Genomic DNA, 20,703 nt, shown 5'->3' with positions numbered 1-20,703 from the left:
AAGAGGTCAAAAGTGTCCCAGCATGGATTAGAATGCATAAGCTACCTCTTAAATTTTGGGGTAAAAATTTATCCAAAATTGCTAATTTAGTGGGCACATATGTTAAGAGTGATGTGGCCACAGAACAGAAGACTAATTGGAGGAAAGGCGAACCTCAAAAGACTACTTTGGTACATCAGAAAGTTTGGAGGCCAGTCAAAAGAAAGGTTGTAACAGATCCAGGTGTTACCTTAATATCTCAACCTGCAAAAGAACAAAGAAAAACAGCATAAAAGGAACAAGAAAATAATATGCCACCAAATGTGGATAATGAAAAGACCCCTAAAACTAGACCTCTAATTCAAGAAAGAGGACAATGTCCCATGTTAGACAAATCCGAACTAGACAGGGGTTTAATGTAAGCTCTGATCAGCAACATTCTCCATCTTAAAAGGAAATACTGAGTGGATCCAGCTCCCCTATGGCAGGCAGTGACAGAAATGGTATTGAATCTTTAAAACTTTCTCCATGATTAGGTTTGGATTCTGGAATGTAAGAGGGATGAACATGCAGGACAAGCAAATGATTATAAATAATTTTATACTTAGTAATAAAGTGGGGTATTTTGATCTCCTTGAAACCAAAATAAAATCTCAGAATCTCAATAAAACAGTGGCTAATGTGTTTAAGGATTGGTGTGTATCAATCAATTTTACTTTACATAAGGGTGGGAGGATTTGGATCTTATGGAATCCCAGCCTTATAGATATTATGTTCTTCTAATACAATGCACAATATATTCATATGTTAATAACATATAAATCAGATCAATCTCAATTTCATTCCACAATGGTCTATGCTTTTAATGAGGACAATGCTAGGGAGGATCTCTGGTACAATCATAGAAGGCTCCCTACACTGATTCAAGGTCCTTGGGTAGTTGGGGGAGATTTTAATTGTATGTCCAAGACTTATGAGAGACTGGGTGGTACAGTCACTTCCTCTGAGGCTGAACCTTTTCAGCAGTGTATTGAAGATTGTAACTTGAGTGATATGCAAGCTATAGGAGCATTTTATACTTGGAATAGCGAACAGCCTCCTGAGACAAGGATATACAGTAGATTGGATAGGATGTTCATTAATCATGAGTGGTTTATTCACTTTTCAGAATACTATGCCAACTACCTGTCAGAGGGTCATTTTGACCATACTCCTTTTCTAGTAAGTAAGGCCAATCCCAGTCAAAATAAGAATACACCTTTCAAGTATTACAACATGTGGAGTAAAGCCCCTGAATTTCATGATTGTGTTGCCAAATGTTGGTCACAGGCTATAAATGGGACAAAGATGTATGGTGTGGTCAAGAAATTAAAATTACTGAAGTCTCTGCTGAAGAAAATTAATAGAATCCATTTCTCTGGTGTGGAGAATAGGGATGATTTAGCTCACACTGAGTTAATTTACCTTCAGAAACAATTGATTCTTAAGCTTGGGGACATGGAGCTAATGAGACAAGAACATGAGGCACATAGCAAATTTTTACTCCTACATCAAGCTAAAATGGAGTTTCTAAAATAGAAGGCCAATCTAAGGCTCATTGGATGACTGAAGGGGATACTAATTCCTCTTATTTTCATGGAATCATAATGGCCAAAAGGAATCAAAATTATATTCAGCATATTAAGGACCATAAAAATAAATTATATACTGATGAAGAGGGTATCCAACATGCCTTCCTAGATTACTGTCAAATGTTGTTGGGTTCTAGGGCTCACACAAATGTTGTAAAGAAGCCAGTTGTCCAAAAAGGGAGGATTTGCAATGAGACTCATTATCAGATCCTTCTTGCTCCTATTACTCATAAAGAGATTAAAGAAGTGTTTTTCTATATTCCAAATGATAAGGCCCCTAGGCTTGATGAGTATTCTAGTCAATTCTTTAAAGTCTCCTGGGACATTATTGGAGATGAATTGAGGTCTGTCATGCTATATCTGATTTTTTTCATTTCTGGTAAACTCCGTAAGCAACTAAATGCCACACTTATTATACTCATACCTAAAGTGGAAAGACCTCCTACTGTGTTGGAATATAGGCCTATAGCCTGTTGCAATGTAGTTTATAAATGCATATCTAAGCTTATTTGTAATAGGTTGGCCCTTGTTCTACCTGATATTGTGTCTCAAAATCAAGGAGGATTTATTCATGGAAGAAGCATCATGGAAAATATTTTAATTTGTCAGGATATCATTAGAATGTATGAGAAAAAGGCTATTTCTCCCAGATGCCTTATCAAAATGGACTTGCAGAAGGCCTATGACACTATTAAATGGGACTTTCTGGATCAAATGTTCATAGCTCTTAATTTTCCAGAAAGACTTAGAGGGTGGATAATGTAGTGTATAACTACATCAAGCTATTCATTGAATCTTAATGGGAACATGTTTGGATTCTTTAAGGGGCAGAGAGGTTTAAGACTATAATACTACGGTTTTCTATTTCTTTGGGTACTCTATCGAGTGGGACTTACTCTGTCGAGTAAGTATGTTTGGATAAGAAACAGTAGTCTGCCTGATGGGTACTCGATCGAGTATGTGTGACACTCGATCGAGTAAGGGTCACTCGATCGAGTAAGTTACTTACTCGATCGAGTGAGTTACTTTTACGGGTTGTTTTGACGGGTTTTGATAGCAACGTGAGAAAGATATATAAACTTAATCCGTGAGTTTCTTTTCATTTTTACACTTTTCTAAACTTCACAAAGGAGAAAAGAAGGTTACGTACTTCTCCTCTCTCATATTTCTATCAAATCCCAAGGCTTGTGTCGCCGGAATCCTGAGTTCTTTATACTGTTGAGACCGTCATATTATGGGTAAGATCCTTATACCATTTTTATGTTAATCCGTTAACTTTGGTTTAAACCCTAATTGGGTAATTTAGGGGTTTGGGGAGTATTGTTGATGTTAGATTGTGATTGTATGATTGTATGTTTGATAGGAAGTGATTTTATTGAAGAACGATTCTGATTAGCTGGTAGATCGTCTGTGGTGATTGCTTTTCTAGGTAGGGTTTCCCTACTCAGTATTAGTTACATAATGTGTGGTAATGGTTGTTGTGATTAAAGATTGATTGTATTGTTAAGTTGTTAGACGGTTGTTAATTTCATACTGTTGTGTGGTTTGTATCTATCTGTGATCTTCGGGGCGTGTCCCTGGCTGAGTGGAGTCACTTGCAGGATTGGCTTCACGCCCTTGGTTCGCCCTCTGTGGAACACGCCACAAGAGGGGGATTTCCCACTTTGAAACTTGGGTTTATCGCTCAGTGGTGATGAGCGGGGATTTGGTGGGTACGGCTACGGTCCCCCCACTGGCGGCGTAGAGTACTTGTTGCGATGGGTACTCTGGCAGAGCTAGACACTTTAGTGTGTAGTCAGTTGTGTGGAGATTGGAGATGGAGACTGGGGTTTGTTTGAGCTGTTTGTGATATTGTTCCTTTATGGTATTTGTTTTATGTAATCAGTACTGACCCCGTTAATTGTTTTAAAAACTATGGTGATCCATTCGAGGATGGTGAGCAGTTGTCGAGCAGGTATGATGGCTTATGCGAGGGATAGCTGGGATGGAGTCACCACCGGTCTTAGAGTCTTCCGTTGTGTTCTATTTAGTTGTTTGAGTACTTGGGTTTTTGGAGAACAGTTGTATTTCTTTTTACAGCTTTTGGAACTTGGTTGTATCACCTAAACTTTATTATCATTTAAATATGTTTCGTTATTATCTATTTGACTATCATTGCCTCAGGTAACCGAGATGGTGACGTTCTCATACCTTAAGTGGTCCTGGTAAGGCACTGGGTGTTTGGGGGTGTCACAAAGTGGTATCAGAGGGACGATCCTGTAACCTGTAACCAATGAACCTAATGAATATAGGGAGTCAGATTAAAATGAACCTGGGTAGGAGTTGTAGGAGCTAATGCAAAGACTTGGGAGATGTCCTAAAGTCGCGAACTCGCCCTACAATCTTGAACCGGTCACCATGGGATATGAAACGGGATCGCTATGTGTTTACCTTGTGTGTTGTGTATCTATATAGTAAGGTGTTGTATGAATCGATGGATGCAGGCATGTGGAGGATAGGAGATGTGTAGTGAAGGATGATGATGATATGATTATATCTATCGTTGATTGAATACATGAATTACATGACAGTTGGTTTATAATGTTGGTTGGAATTGTTGGAAAAGTATATGAAAATGATGAATGATGGGGTGGAAAATGGAAGTAGTTCATATATGATAATATGTGATGGATAATGATATTGCAGGGTGAATGATTTATAATGTGGCAATCTTAGTAACATGAGATTAGGCGATGTGATATGGTTATACATGATTTTGTTTGCGTAAAGTTATATAATAAGTTCATATAAATGTCTACTGTTGTATCATATGCACTTGTTAGATGAAGAATGTGATTGAACTAGATGAATTGATTTGAAAATATGAAGTGGCAATTGCATGAGAATATGAATTTCGTGATTATGAATATGCTTAGGTGACGAAGTGGATTTGTAATATTGTTGTATTAGTAACATGGAAATGGGATTTGTAATGCATGGGTATGTTTTGTGTTACGAAAAGTTATAAAGTTAAAGCATGCGGGTAGTACATGATTGATAAGTTGAATGTTATATGAGCATAATTGATGTTATTGTTTGGCTTTTGATAGGTAGTAACATGTGGTTAGAGATAGTGGGTTTACAAGTATCGAGCCGCTTTTGTTCACTTTGTTGGTGTTTGAGTTGTTTGAAAGAGAAAAATCAAATAGTTATGACGTCTGATTACAGCGAAGTTGTCTTTAAACTGTTATAACTTCAAATGCATAAATTATTTTGATGTGATTCCAACTGGAGGTGACAGCTTATTCTTTTACGATTCTAACGATAGGTCACACGCCCAAAATGACCAAGAAACGAATGAGATATGACCGTTTTTCGAAAATTGGACAGTGTTGAGAAATGCGTAGGGTACTCGATTGAGTGGCCCTCACTCGATCGAGTAACCTTTACTCGATCGAGTAGCCCTGGTAATTTTTTTTATGTGCCTCTGACCTTCACCTACTCGATCGAGTAAGTCACTTACTCGATCGAGTGGCCTATACTCGATCTAGTGACCCCTGTTCCGGGTCATATGCTTATCTTTTGATTTTGTTGTCTATTATGTTTAATTCAAAGGTTTTCTTTTGCTTATTTATGCGTTATTTCACGTATGTGTTGGTCCTGATGCGTAAGTTACCCAATCTTATGATGTAAGGAGTGGCACCTGTGGTGAGTATGAGTTCGGTGGGAGGACATGAGTCATATGTGATTGTAGTAGATAGTGGAAAAAGAAAAGGAAGATTGGTAAGGTTTATTGAGGCATGAAACATGTTTTGTGAGATAAGATGAGTGATATGATTGTGTGTTGAGTAATGTAAAAGTAAGTGAATGTGGGCAAGAGATGATGTGAGTTTATGGAACGTGCGAATGAAAAGATTGAAATGAGGGATGCGAATGGTAGTAACTTGAGATTAGTAAAGGATTATGGAGGAAGATGGTTAGGAATGGTGTTGGTTAAGAATATATATAATGAAAGGTCGTTTTAGAGGGATTGAGAAGAGTGGTATATAGTGAACTTAATGCAGACATATCGCGACGTGGATTTGCAGATAGTGAGTGAGTTTGGGAATTTGTATTATCAAGAGGTGAAACTAATGTGTGATTTCCTTGGGCAAGCAACGATATGAAATGATTTTTGGGATTCTAGAAAAAAAAAAGTAGTTGGTGATCATGTGAGTGATAGCATGAGATGGTTTGGACTGACTGGTGATAAGTGTGAGGGATAGCATGATGAGAGAAGATCCATGGTAAGAAAGAGTGAGATGACACTGATATGAAATAATGAGATGTGAGTTTTGGAGCAATGAGAAGGTAACCGGAGCACTAGAGATTTTGGTAGAACTAATAAGGAGTTGAATGGTTAATTGATTTTGTCGAGTGTAAAAAGAAAAGAATGATGGGAGTAAAACTAGGAAAATGTTCACCGGGGTTATGTTATAAAAAGGTAAGGAATCGTCGAGATGTATGATACTATCATGAGGATTTGAGTTAACAGTTATATAGGAGTTCCAGGACGACATGATAAACATGAGTTTCGAGGAATTAAAGAAAGTAAAAAAAAGCGGGGTAAATAATTTGCACGATATGAGATCTTGGTGGTGAGTTGGGTGACGATAAAACTAAGGATTGAAGTGGAAATAATGTTGAGGTAATTTAGTTGATGGGTTTGCTGTTCGTTATTTGGGATGTTAACCAAAGATAGGAAAGAAACCGTGATGTTTAGAGATGAGTGTAAGAGGCTTGATGTCCGAACGATGGTAGTGTTGAGGTGTTGTGACTAGTGGTTAAGGGTGATGATAAATAGGAAAGATAGCCATTCTAAAGAGGTTGATTTTTTAAGACACCTGATTGATGTGTATGGTTGTGAGGGAGCATAAGATGTGGTTATAGGAGGCGGTTGCTAGTAGTTGAGTATTAATGTTATGGTTACGTCTGGCAGGAAATGATTGTTGTGCGAATGGGAGAATGTGTTATGAGGGGCATACGAGTTAAGCTCGGGCGAGAGGTAACCTTTATCAGATGGTAACTTACGTGATCAGGATTGACTGGTTGGATGTCATTACGGGTCTAATATGTATATAAATGTTTGTGTGAGGTTCTGACCTCACGAGAAGTGGTATGGTGTGATAGTTATAAAGCTGTTATCGGAATGTTCTGTAATATATGTTGGATACGGTAACCTAGAAGAATGATATTCAAAAAGGTAATAATTTGATTGATCTAGCATAGCTAGTTATAATTGTATGTGTATTGATGATACATTTTTATTCCGTGAATGGTAGGGATGATGTTCATGAGGTTCTTATCTGTTTATTCTGTGTAATATGTCGCGTTGTGATCTAGTAAAGCGTTTTGAGTAAGTTTTCTTGTCCGGGAAGTTGTCCTGAGTCAGTGTTTATGGGAATTGAGTAAGTTCTGATGTCTATCGATGTGGTTGTTGTGTCTCGGGTGGTGATCCGGGCACGGTACTTCGTGTTGTGATGCAGGTGTTTTCGTGGTGCGGTGCGGCTATTGGTGGCGGTGTTGCGATGCCGTAATCGGTTGTGTTGGAGTAGGCGGGATGACTACGATACGAGTTTTCGAAAGTACATACCAGTTATGCATAGATTGTTGTTCTGTTTGATGCTGCTTCCTGTGAGTTTCGGTTTGTACATATAGACTGTTGTTTTGTTTGTTGATGTTTCTTGCTAGTTTCAGCTTGGAAGTGAGGGTAGAGTATGATATTCTGTTGCTGGGACACAGTTGTAAGAGGTTGTTACAGTAATTTTGATCTTGTTTTAATTGGGGCATTGGTGGACAGAGTAATGGGAAGTGATTCGTGGAACATGTGTTGTACTGATCTGAAAGCTGCAGGTGGTTCATAATCTTTCGTTGAGACAGTGAGTATAGGGTGTTGGGAATTAGTATCATGTTAAGTTACGGATGAGTTTTGCGGTAATGAAAGAAAGGAATTTGGGGATCTAGTGTGAGTGTGGGTAATAAGTGTGGATCGTGAGTTATGCTTTTGGAGATAGGTGCTTTGTATAGAGGAGTATGTCGTTCTACAATAAGGTGGAAGAATTGGAGTATTGGTTATGCTAAGGATTTTGTGGTATAGGTTAGGTGGTTTGCCGAATGAACTGAGGAATGAGGACTGTTAGAGGAAGAGAGACCTGGATATAGGAATGGTTGTAGGTGTTGAGGTTATAGTCGGTTATCTTTGACATGCGGTGGTGATAAGGATAATGAGAAGATATAGCTCAAGGTCTAGCATTAGTGAGTTACGAGGACGTAACATTTATCTTAAGAGGAGTAGAATGCGATAAAAGAGAGTTTCATGGTTGTGCATGTTGTAGTGTAATTGGAAGTAGAATGTTGGTGTAGCATAAAGGATGGATCTTTGTTGTGATTGATTTTTTTAAAGGTCATGGCCGTGCTTGTAGTAGTGTGATGTCTAGGAGTGTGAAAATTCTTCGATAGTGTTGACAGTTTGGTGAGGATGTTTATGAGTAAGATAGTGTTGACAGTTGGGTGAGGATGTTTATGAGTTTGATAGTGTTGACAGTTGGATGATGATGTTATGAGTGGGAGTAAACTTCGAGGACGAAGTTCCTTTTAAGGGTGGTAGAATGTAGCATTCCGTTTGATGTTTATGAGTTTCTCGATATTGGATTTTATAGTGGATGATATATTACGGAGCTAGCAGCGTTTATGGATTGTAGTTGGTAGTGTATGGAGTTAGCGTCGAGAGAGATATAAAGTAGTTGATACGATACCGTGAGCCATGTTGCGGAGGTAGGAATAGTTTGTGGAGTTGGTGTTTCGAGTTCATGTTTTGTAGGTTGGAGTTTTGTTTTGAGTTCTTAATTACGTTGTTGTGTCTTGATCGAGTTAGTATGTTTGTTTTTGAGTATGGGTTGAACTTCGGGGACGAAGTTCTTTTTAAGGAAGGAAGTGTGGACATGGGCCCACCTGCAAGTCCGGTTCGATCTGCGGACATGCATCGGTTTTTTGAAAGCCACGCTCGGCGGCGTAGAAATGCTTTCGACCAGATCGTTTTAGATCGGTAGATTTCGTCTCGGTAAGGGTCTCGAAAAGATTAGAGATATTCGGAGTCGCCACCAAGCATTTGTGAATTGCTTGGAACCCGTTCGAAATCCACTTTATACCTCGGTCAAATCGAAGCACAAAGTAGCGTTTGACATAGGTACTAAAGATAAGGAAATCGTCCCTCTTTAGCATCCTATTTCTAGAATGACTCTCGTACGCCCTGGATAAGGTCGCCCACTATCCAAAATTTCTGAGTAAGAGGTGAAGGTACGTATTGGGAAGTCCTTTAATCAGACACCCAATCCCGCCCGCGGTAGCTGCCTCTACTGATCGATCTTGGTTGGTTGAATGCAAAAGTTGATAAAACGGTTTAAATGCATGAATGCGTATCCAATAATTTAAACCTAACATGTGAGAGCTTTCTAAGTCGGTTGATTCAATCCAAAGATCAAGTATAAGATGTCGAGTTGGATTAATGGTTTATTTGCATGCAAGACGGAAGTTAAACATCCATTTACCGTATTAGGTTTATGGTGCATAACGTGATCCATTTGTCTTAGTAAATCATTTTGCAAATATGATTTTTGAATGAGTAAATAGCCATCTGATCCATCCTATATCCGGGTTAACCGGAGTCGGGATCGTCCTAGACTAATGCAGGAAAGGGACCAGACCCTGCACCAGGCAGCCACATGAGGCGTGAGCCTGTTGGCAGTGCAAGGGGGTCTCCCCTGGTTTTGGAAATAAGAAAGAAGAGGCATGTTTAGACTTGGGTTAACCAACGGTTGTATGCCGTGTTCTGACCTTTTGAAAAACGTTTATAAAATGTATTGAAAAATGGGTATTTGACCCGATTTGGCTTGAAAGGGTCGTTTAGACCGCATTTGTTGATTTGAGGAACGAGACTCGACTAATCATCATTATTTTGATGATATTCGGTGTCGGGTTCGACTTGGCAAGCTTGACATGAATAGTTTTGAAAATAATTATGAACTAATTGTTTTAAATTCATTTGAATATAATTAGTCGATATTCATCATCGTACCCGAGTTAAAATCCAGCATGGTATGTAGAACCAAGGATGATTTTGTGTTGGTGACTAATATGCTTGTTTTGAAAATGTAAAGAAAAGATGAAAGGCTTTAAAATACCTGCCAAAATGAAATAAAACGCTTTAAAATACCTTTTAAATGTTATTAACCAAATATTATAACCGAAACACGGATTTAACCGTCATGGTATGAGGAACCAAGGGTGAAAAATGTTTTATGGTTAAAACAAATGAAATGAAATAAAAAAAAGTTTAAAATTATTTGAAATGGTAAAAACCGATTACAAATATGAAAATGAATTAAAAGGGAAAGACGAGAACAAACACGGTTGAGTTCTGACCTGGGCACCCCATTGAGGCGCGAGCCTTTGTGCACAATAAGGTGCTTCTGCCTCAGGCCAAAACTCAGTTTTGGCTCGTTTATCCCACGTTTTGGATCATGTTATGCATGTTTTAGCATGTTATAGTCATAAAACAAATGAAGACATGATAAAAGAAGGATTTTTACACCCTCATACTTACATGTTTGGTTATGGCGAGAAACCGACGTAAGTGTAACAACTCGTTTGGTCGGAAAAGACTCGGTTTAAAACTGTTTTGGTAAGTAAAAAGAGTGTTTAATTAATATTAGTGACGGTGTAGTGGTCGAAGTGGTCGGTCAAGTGATTTAATGCACGATGACGGTATCAAACAATGTGTAAGTCTTGTATTTACGATCGGTAGGTCGTAAATACGCGTCGGATTGTGACTTAAGAAGTCGAGTCGAGAATTTTAAGGGAGAAAAGAGGGGGCGGACACTCGCGTAAGTTCTCAAATGGGGGCATTTGAGGGGTATTTATAGGAAAATGAGTGGTTGTGTGAGTTTTGAGCGACGTGGCTAGCTGGGCTGCTCAAAGAGGCGCGAGCCACATCGCGGGTCTTCGAGTTGTCCTGTCACTTTCACACAAGTGCAATCATGATTTGTTCTATCCTAGGTTTTGGATGAACATGTTTAGTACTTGACTATGTAAGATTCCGGGGAACCTTAACATAGAAGATTTGAAAAGGTTTGTTTTTTGTGGTTGACTCGGTTTGACTCGTTGTTGGAGTCGGGATTTGAATTTTTGAGTCGGTGTTTGGTCCGGTGTCGGTTTTGACTCTAGTTAGTGTAATTGTGACCCCGTCGCCGTGCATTAAACACTCCAGGTACTTTTGAAATGTTTCATTTTCGAAATCGTTTTAAGTTTTCCGACGTAAAGTTGTACACAAACTGTCGATCAAACGCCGCGATTCCAAAGCAAGTTATAGTCTGATAATCATTGGGTGTTTGTTAGAGTCTCAGCAGATACTGGGTATCTACAGAGCCCCCACTTTGACTGAGGCTTGGACAGGGCGAAAGTCAAAGTAGAACCCCCAGGTCAATCGGAGATTACAACCCGGAGACCCAAGCGACGTCGAGGCGGCTCGAAAGGATTCGGGCCAAGGACCTGCCTTCGGGAAGTGCGACGCCAAGGCGACTCGAGGATACGAGCCAAGGAACTGTCGTCAGGAACAATTTAGAGTCTGTCGACTGTCCGTGCGGGTCGTTTAAAGTTCGTTAGACTACGTATAAAGGCTCGTCAGCCATAAGAAGGAGTCATACCTGAGGCATCTTCGGATACGTCCTTGCGTGTTTGCGGACAAAGGCTCTCCAGCTGTGGTGCGTACATAAGGAGGGCTCGCCAACCGCGATGCATATTAAGGCTCGCCAGCCATGGTGCTTACCTGAGGAGGGCTCGCCAGCCGCGATGCGTAGTAAGGCTCGCCAGCCATAGTACGTACATGAGGAGGGCTCGCCAGCCGCAACGCATTGTAAAGCTCGCCAGCCATGGGGCGTATATGAGGAGGGCTCGCCAGCCGCGATGCATTGTAAGGCTTACCAGCCATGGTGCGTATATGAGGAGGGCTCGCCAGCCGTGATGCGTTATAAGGCTCGCCAGCCATGGTACGTACCTGAGGCGGGCTCGCCAGCCGCGATGCATTATAAGGCTCGCCAGCCATGGTGGGTATATGAGGAGGGCTCGCCAGCCGCGATGCATTGTAAGGCTCGCCAGCCATGGGGTGTATATGCGGAGGGCTCGCCAGCCGCGGTGCGTTGTAAGGCTTGCCAGCCATGGGGCGTATGTGAAGAGCGCTCGCCAGCCGCGATGCGTTGTAAGGGTCGCCAGCCATGGTGCGTACCTGAGGAGGGCTCGCCAGCCGCGATGCGTTGTAAGGCTCGCCAGCCATGGTGCGTATATTAGGAGGGCTCGCCAGCCGCGATGCGTTGTAAGGCTCGCCAGCCATGGGGCGTATGTGAGGAGGGCTCTCTAGCCGCGATGCGTTGTAAGGCTCGCCAGCCATGGTGCGTATATGAGGAGGGTTCGCTAGCCGCGATGCGTTATAAGGCTCGCCAGCCATGGAGAAGAGTCGGTTAATCGACTGTGAGAATAGCCGCGTCAAATGGGTTTGTTTTGAAAGTAGCGGACTCATGATGCCGCCGTGAAAATAGTGAAATTCGAATTTCCACTATTACTGTTTTTTGAAATAAGCGGGTTAGGAGGAACCCCCCTTGGCATTCGAAAGAATAACGAGTTTGGAATCTTCACTATTTGTTTTTGAATTTGAAGTGGCGGTTTCAATCGCCGTTTCTTTGAATTGTTTTGAAGTAAATAGCAAATTTTAAATTTCGCTGTTACGACTGAGCTGACGGTTTATGTGCCGCCGTTGACATGTGATAGAAATAGTGAATTTGGAATCTTCACCATTATTTTTAAAGTGACGGTTTATGTGCCGCTGTTGACATGTGAAGGGAATAGTGAATTGGGAATCTTCACTATTACGTTTGAAGTGACGGTTTATGTGCCGTCGTTGACATGCGATAGAAATAGTGAATTTGGAATCTTCACTATTATTTTTGAAGTGACGGTTTATGTGCCGCCGTTGACATGTGATACAAATAGTGAATTTGGAATCTTCACTATTACAATTGAAGTGACGGTTTATGTGCCGCCGTTGACATGCGTGGTGAAAATAGTGAAATTTGAATTTCCACTATTATTTCGAAAATGACGGTTTTAATTGCTTGTCGTGCCTCGAAATTGAAGAAATAGTGAATTTTTGAATTTTTCACTATTATTCTTGAAATTGAAAATAGAAGAAATGGTGAATTTTGAATTTTCCACTATTATTTTGTTTTTGAAATTGACGGTTTTAATTGCCGTCGTGGTAATTCGAAGGAAAATAGTGAATTTTGAAATTTTCACTATTATTGAAGGGAAAATGGCGGTTTTGATCGCCGTTTGTTTGAAATTTGAAGAAATAGTGAATTTTGATTTCACTATTATTTTTGAAATGACGGTTTTAATTGCCGTCATTGAATTTTAAGAATTTGCGCAGGAAATTGGGCCAAAACCCAGACTTCGCTGAATAAAGAAAAGGGAAGCTTCATTGAGGCGTGAGCCCTTTGGCGATAGAAGGGGGCTCCCCTATTTTGTAGAAAAGACGCGAGACCAGGCTCCTCGTCATTCATCCCATCGTCTTCTCCAAATTTCGACAAAACAAACTAAAATCGCCATTGTTGGGTCTTCTAGCCTGCTTGAATTCGTGCTATCATCAACAATGTCATCTCAAGGTATGTATTCCCTCTTGAATCTATTTGAATTTGTTGGTCTTTTAGCTAAATTGAATTTGGGCAAAAGTTTTACCCTAGAAAATCGATTTGGGCATTTTTGATTGATCCCGTTTCGAGGGAAATGTATGATTGCATTAGGTTAGAAACCCGTTTAGGAGTATAGGGGTGCTTTTAGTTTGCATTTTGGTCCCCGTTCCTGCTCCGTATGTTCGAAAAACGTGAGTGAGGTGGAGAAACCGTCTCATCTCACAATACCAAGTTTATTTGCTTGGGTAGTGGGTCCCACTAGGTTGTATTGTAGTCGGGAAAGACCGTATTTGCCATTGTGGACCTTTGTTGTGTATTGTGGGCAAAATTGGAATTTTTGCCTTTTGTGACGGTCATATGTCTGACAAAATAAGCGCCTGTTTGGGCTTGAATTGAGTCAGTTTGCCTCGAAATGGACCTTATTGGTAGTTTAGGTCGCCTTGAGGTGTGATAAAATCACGTTTGCCTCTCTGCGGCCGTTTTTGAATTTTTGACCGGTTTGCGCCCAAATTGGCGTAGAAATTGTCTTTTTGAGCCGTAGAAAAATTCCTCATTGCATTGGGAATGTACTTTGGTTTGTTGGTGGACCTTGTGTGGGTCTTGGGGCGCCGTTTTTTGTTGTGGTTGTTTCGACTCGTCTTTTGCTTGAAAAGAAGGGCGCGTCGTTGTTTTTTTTTTGTGCGTTTTTGTGAATTGTTTTTTTTTTGTCTGGTTGGATTTGGGCGGGGATGCCCTTGCTTTGCAGGTTGTTTGTTTATTTTGGGCTTGTCCAATTTACGCCGTCATAACGCCGAAATTTCGCTTGACATTTTTTTTATTGCAGGAGAGTGTTCGGGACAGGCCGGGTCCCTTGCAGCGACCTTTGAGGAGTTGTTCGGGACGGGGCTGGTCAGCACTCCGGTTAGTGTACCCGCCGCGATAGTGGAGGACGCTTCCGAGGAGAAGGGACCCCCTGCGGAGACTGCTGGGGCCGAGAGGGCCGTTGAGGAGCGTGAGGAGCCCGTTGTTGGGGCTAGGCGCTGGGAGAGCTCAGACCGGGTTTGATGCTGGAACCTCCGGGAGGAGGGTTTCTACGAGGACACGGACTCCTCGGCCGACCAGACGGACGTTACAGAATGTCGTTAGAGTCGTTGAAAGGCCTTCCATCCGTCACGTCGAGTCTCGTGGTTAGAAGAGACGGAGGGCGGAGACAGTTGAGGACGACGCTGACGTCGCGAGTTGGGATGCTAGACGGGTTACAGCCCCGCGGGGGCTGAACCTGCGGGCGGCGCCTGCTTGGGCCGAGGGTTTTGATGGTAGCCAGTTGTTGCTTCGACTGGACAGGCACATCTCCTACCGTGCTCACGAGGGCTTGGTGAGTCTTGTCCATTGATTTTAACTTTCATCGCTTTTGAAGTGCCAGACCTGAATAGGCTTTCTGACGTTGTTTGTTTTTTATTTCAGGAGATCGGCACCATGAGGACTTTCTCGGGCTTTACTACCTGCTTGGGCCTTTATGACGTTCTCCGAGCCGGGACGAGGGCGTTGATAGAGAGGTCGGCTTTTGGGCTGTTGGTGGCCGCTTGGCGGGATATTCACAGGTCTTCGATTAGGTCGAACCTGTGTCTGATCCGTGCCATGTTGGATCGGTACTGGGATACGACGTCATCGTTCCACATGGAGTTCGGGGAGGTCGGTGTGAGCTTATAGGATTTCGCCATGATATCCGGCCTCCCTTGTGGCGAGACGCCTGTTGAGTTTACCGAGACACCGGAGAGAGTGTCTTCTCCTGCGGTTACTCATTTGATCGGTACTGCTTTGCCTGAGCCTTCTGACATTACTCCGTACCTGATCGCAAGTTCGTATGTGAGAGACCACTTCAGAGAGAGAGTGGCGGGTGTTGCTCTGGCGCCGTTGGAGAGTCCGGAGGCGGAGGCTAGAGCTGACGCGCAGGAGGCGCGGTTGTGGTTGTGGTACTTCTTGGGTGCCACGTACTTTGGTGACAAGGGTGAGCGTTTGTCGACCAAAGTGCTTCTCCTCCTTGTTGACCTCGACACTTTGGGTTAGTTTGACTGGGTTACGCCGGCCTTGGCGAGAGTCACCCGGTACATGTCGGCCGCCTTCAGGGAGCGTCTGCGGCCTCGCAGCTCCCAGCGCTAGTACTTGGAGACAGCGATCGAGCCGGTTTGGTACCTGGGCGAGCGTTTAGCTCGTCAATGCCTTACTGAGATCTTCGTGGTACCGGTCGACCCGCCTAGGGTGTTGTTCAAGAAGTCGACCCCTGACGAGGTTGAGGAGCACCTTCACGGTCAGGGAGGTGAAGCGCTGTTGCTGCGGGACGTCGACTACAACACCTTCCGGTTGTCGCGGTTTGCCTGGTACCCGATTGAGGTATGTTTTCCTCTCTTCTTTTGTTTTCATTGTCTCCTTTGATAGGAGGGTTTGTTACCTTTGACGCGGACCCGAATTGCAGGGGGTCGACGCGTTGATGAGGACTCAGCCTCCAGTTTTCTCGGCGGAGACCACCTTTCAGGGGTCGGGTGGTGAGGAGCTACAGTTGCGCCTGCCAGAGCTTGCGGTCGATGAGGTGACCGAAGTTGGCATGAAGTGGAGGTTGAGCGTTCTAAGGGTGAGATCCTGAATTGAACATTTTTCCTCATTTGTGTTTTGCCTTGCATTGCATTGAAGGACATTTTTGAATGTAGGTGACGACCGTTAGTCATCAGGCTTTATAGCAAATGGCTAACCGCTGGAGGGCGCTTGCTGGTGACCTGGCTGCAAGGGAGGCTCGTCTTTCTCAGGTACTTTTGTGTGTTATTTTTGTGTATTTTGTGTTGCGTTTCACGTTTTTAGATCTTGATGACCTGTATTGTGTTTTGTAGGGTACTTCGGATCTAGCGGAGCTTACTTGGGTTCGCGCTGAGTTGGATGTAGCTAGGTCGATGGTCGAGGCCCAGGGGTTGGGGATCACTCGTCGGGACCAGGAGTTGAGGCGTCGTGAGGACGAGTTACGAAGCCGAGATGCGGAGATTACTTCTCTGAGGGCTCAGTTGGCTGCAGCGGCGGAGCTTCACGTCGAGATGGAGCGTTAGACACTAGAGAGTTCCCCGGAGAGGGAGTCTGAGCAGGTGGTAGTGTCTGCATTGGCGGCGACTCCTCGTGAGACCGGGACTGGTCCGACCGGAGGCGCTGAGTAGTTGTAGTAGCTTGTCCGTGTCTTGGACTCTTGTTTGTACATATTTACATTTTGCGTGAGGCGGTTTGTATATATGTGTTTTAGGATTATGGTTTATTTTGTGATTTTTGGCTTTTTTGTGTTGTGTTTCGGAGGAGCGTTGTCGGCTGTCAATTCTCCTTTTTGCTTCGCACTAGTTCCTGCATCGTTAGTGTAGAAAACAGGCAACATGTAGCACATATGCATAAACGTAAACACGTAAAAGCATACAAAATTAACCAAGATGACTTGAAGTTAAAATTGAATTTTGAAAAATGAAATGAATTTTGAAAAATTCCGCGATAAGTCGTCAGGTTTGGAATTCAAAAGGAATTAATTTGAAAACTGAGCAATTAACCCGTGTCTTGAATTAAATTGCATTGAAATTGTTGAAATTGATTTGTGACTCGAAAAATTTCAAACTCAATCCGTCAGGGAAAAATTTTAGAAAAGCTTTTTACGAGTGTATTTGATTTGATTTTTGAGGTCAAGACTCGAATTTGTGAGCGCTTGAACTTTGAGGAAAACTGATGTCGTGTTATCAATTTTTGATTTTTTTTTTTTGCTGGAAAATTACGAAAAACCGAAAATTTTTCGGAATTTTGATTGACATGGAAAGAATCCGTCACGGATCGGGGCGACTAGCCCTTCTCCCCTTAAAAAAAGAAAGAAAAATCCGTATGTTTAAAACTGCGTCATGGAAACCGTGTCGGATTTCGTAAAATGCGAAAACAAGGAAATGTGAGTGTGAGGAAACACAAAATGTCCTGGATTATCCCGAAGAGGCGCGAGCGTTCTGGCGGGAGGTTTGAGGTGTCAGGATAAAACACAAGTTGAAAGAGACAAGTCAAAGCGGGAATCCTGGGGGAGGGCCTAAAGAGGCGCGAGCAGCCTGGCGATGGGAGCCAGCTCTCCCCTTTTTCTGAAAAACGCGCTGATTGTTTTTGTATAAATAGTGATGTTTGCGCTTCATTGTTTCATCATCCAAAACACAAAAAAATCTCTATAAAACCTCTTCTTCTTCTTCCACAAAAATATTTAATGGATGCCTTTGAGAATGCGTTGCGACAATGGTGCCGGGATTTGTCGCCTCCCGAAAAGTATCAACTCATTTGCATGGGAGTTGGTCAATTGTTAGTGCTCTGTTACGTCAAGGTGCAATCCTCATTTCTCGAAGCATGTTCTCGGTTTTGGGATTCGAAACACCATGTTTTCGTTTTCCCGAAAGGTGAAATTTGTCCACTAGCCTAAGAAGTTGGAGCCATCGGTGGGTGGCCGGGTTGTGTTCCGGTGCTTCCTCCGACTCGGTTATGCTATAAGGAGAAATTCCGTTCAATGTTGGGTTTGTCGACAACTTAAGTCAACTTCCTTCTTGCTCCACATGGTGTGGACATGTTGGCTCTCATCAACATCTTTTCCAACCGATTAGATGCCAATGTTTCGGAGGTGGCTAGGAGAAGGGCTCTTGCCTTTTGCCTTGTCCATGTATACCTCTTTGTTGATGCTTTGAAGAAGGAGGGGCCGAAATGCTATGGTAGCATGACCCTTGTACATGTGGTTGAGCAAATAGTGCATGGTAGAGACCCATCATGGCTGGTTCTTGGAGAGATCATCCAAGCTTTGGACAAGAAAGGTTCTTTCGGAGAAGCTCCTTCATTTGGGTCCCCAAGGATCCTCCAAGTGTGGCTATTGGAGAGGCTAAGGTATGTAGAGCCTCCAGTTGATTCTTCGTCTTATTCCTTCTATCACCTTACCACGAGGAAGAAATTTTACTCGGATAGTTTTGCTTCTACCGAGGCTTATTGGGCCGCAAGATTGTCGGAGGAGGGTGGTCCTCACATACGTTGGGTGGTACCATGGTGGCACTTGAGATCCTTCACGGGGTTGCCCGCTTCGGGTGCTAGTCCTCGTTCTTTGATGGTGGTGGGTTTGAAGGTTGCTTCCTTCATTTATCCCGAAAGGCTCATGAGGCAAATGGGGCGTCAACAAAAGGTGCCCACTCAAGATACCCTTGTCCAAGAGAATAGTCTCATGTTATATTTCCGCAGACGACCGAAGAATTTTTGAAGGGCGTTGATGTGGCCGTCCCGTTTTCTCGATTTGACAATCATGTCGTCGACATACACCTCTATCTCCTTGTGCATCATATCATGTAGGAGAGTGGTAGCGGTTCTTTGATAGGTAGCCCCGGCGTTGATGAGACCGAAAGGCATGACTGTGTAGCAATATGTACCCCACTGTGTAGTGAATGCAGTATTGTGCTTGTCTTCCTCAGCCATTTTAATCTGGTTGAATCCGGCATACTCGTCCATGAAAGATAGGAGAGCATGTCCGGCAGTGTTGTCTACTAGAATGTCAACATGTGGCAAAGGGATATTGTCCTTTGGATTCGCCCTGTTCAAATCCCTGAAGTCGACGCAAACCCGAATTATCCCGTCTTTCTTTGGTACAGGAACAATGTTGGCCACCCAGTCATAGTATTCAGACACTTTAATGAAACCAACCTTGAATTGTTTATCCACTTCTTCCTTGATTTTTAGGGCCCATTCAGGACGCATCCGGCGCAGCTTCTGCTTCACGGGTTTAGCTCCGGGCTTAATGGGTATCCGGTGCTCTGCAATTTCCCTGTCAATCCCAGGCATATCTATGTAGGACCAGGCGAATACATCCTTGTATTCGTGGAGGAGGTCAATGAACTGTTGTCTTTCCGAGGGGTCCAGGGTTGTCCCTATCCTAAGTTCTTGAGGTGTGTTGTCGGTCGCTACGTTAATAGGTTCGGTCTCCTCAATGATGGGGGTTCTGGTTTCCCGTTTGTCAAGTTCTTTGGCTAGGTGAGGTTAGTAGTCACTCAAGTCAAATTCTTCATAGTCATTCAGAATTGCATTGCAGTTAAATTGAGACGAGTCATAAGCAAACTTAGCATTCATTAAGTTGACACAAGCGAAAAGCTCGGAGAGGGCAGACATCTCGTGGTCAGTCAGAGGCGACACAGCAGAGGAGGTGGCCCCTGGAACAGGCTCAAGGTTATCACCTTTCATGGGAGTGGGGGTGACCCTATTAGACTCAGCCTCTGAATCAGCCACGACCTTGTGATAAAATAGTGGGAAGGGGACCTTGACTGGGACATCGGGAGTGTTAGGAGCTATAACAGACTCTGAATCTGACTCTGACTCAGATTCAGATTCTTGTCCATGTCCCTCTTTGAACATAGGGCCTTCTCCAGTTGTGATCTTGAGAATCCGGCCTCGGTGGTCGGTCCACTTGACGGTTTTCCTCCAGCCTTGCGTAGCTTTCACCGGGTAAGTGTCGGAGATCAAGGCAGTTGGGTCAAACTGATTGTCCTTCAGGGCGATGTTGATAATGTCCTCATAGTCGAGGTGCTTAATGTTATCCTCTCCAAAGAGGGGGTGACAGCTTTTCCATCGAGGCATGACGACGGCTTAGACTCAGTTGAGGCAACTTCGGTGTTGTCGGGGATGAAGTAGCAGTCCTGGAAGACTTCCACACCCGGGTATCTTGCCTTGGCCACAGAGTCAAAGATTGGCTTCGGAAAGCCATGGTAGAGCTATGATTCTCCCTCGGGAACAAAGTATCTATTGAGGGTCAGATGATAGCGACGGAGGATAACTCCGTGCTTCTTGCGTTTTCAAACTAGGAGGTTCATCTCCTGGATATCTGATGTGACCATTATTTGCGCACATTTAGTCCCCTAATTGAGCCTATTTTGCATACTATTATAACATTCTATGGCCATTTTATCCGTCAAAACCTTCCTATTTGCTTTTCTATCGCATTTCATATGTTTTGTAGAAAAGGAGATAATAAGGCGGAAATTCCCGTCTTTTGTGCATATTTGGAAGCTTATTGATGATATTACATGGACTAGTATGAAGAGGAGGCAAGAATGATGACCAATGACGTAAGAATAAAGATTATATAGAAGGGTCATAAGGTTTAAAGCAAGGAGGAAAAGCAAGGAAGCCATTCATGAAGAAAATTGCTCGGAACGCAAACCAAGAGTTGCTCCTTTGGCTCTGAAAATATGCTAGATGGAACGGCGTCGAAAAACAAGCGATCTAGGCTTTTGAATCACTCCAATAGGAGTCCGGATGAGAAAATGACGTCCGTTTTACAATCCGAGCTC

General features: G+C 43.0%; 1 protein-coding gene across 1 annotated transcript; it reads left to right on the top strand.

The window, feature by feature from the left end:
• The first annotated feature begins 828 nt into the window (after positions 1-828).
• On the top strand, positions 829-1,557 carry LOC141629107 (uncharacterized). The gene has a single exon (XM_074442165.1). The coding sequence runs from the start codon at positions 829-831 to the stop codon at positions 1,555-1,557; it is 729 nt and encodes a 242-aa protein (XP_074298266.1).
• Positions 1,558-20,703: the final 19,146 nt, after the last annotated feature.

The sequence above is a fragment of the Silene latifolia genome, chromosome Y (genome assembly GCF_048544455.1).
Source record: "Silene latifolia isolate original U9 population chromosome Y, ASM4854445v1, whole genome shotgun sequence".
NCBI lineage: Eukaryota > Viridiplantae > Streptophyta > Magnoliopsida > Caryophyllales > Caryophyllaceae > Silene > Silene latifolia.
This window is presented reverse-complemented; position numbering and strand designations above follow the sequence as displayed.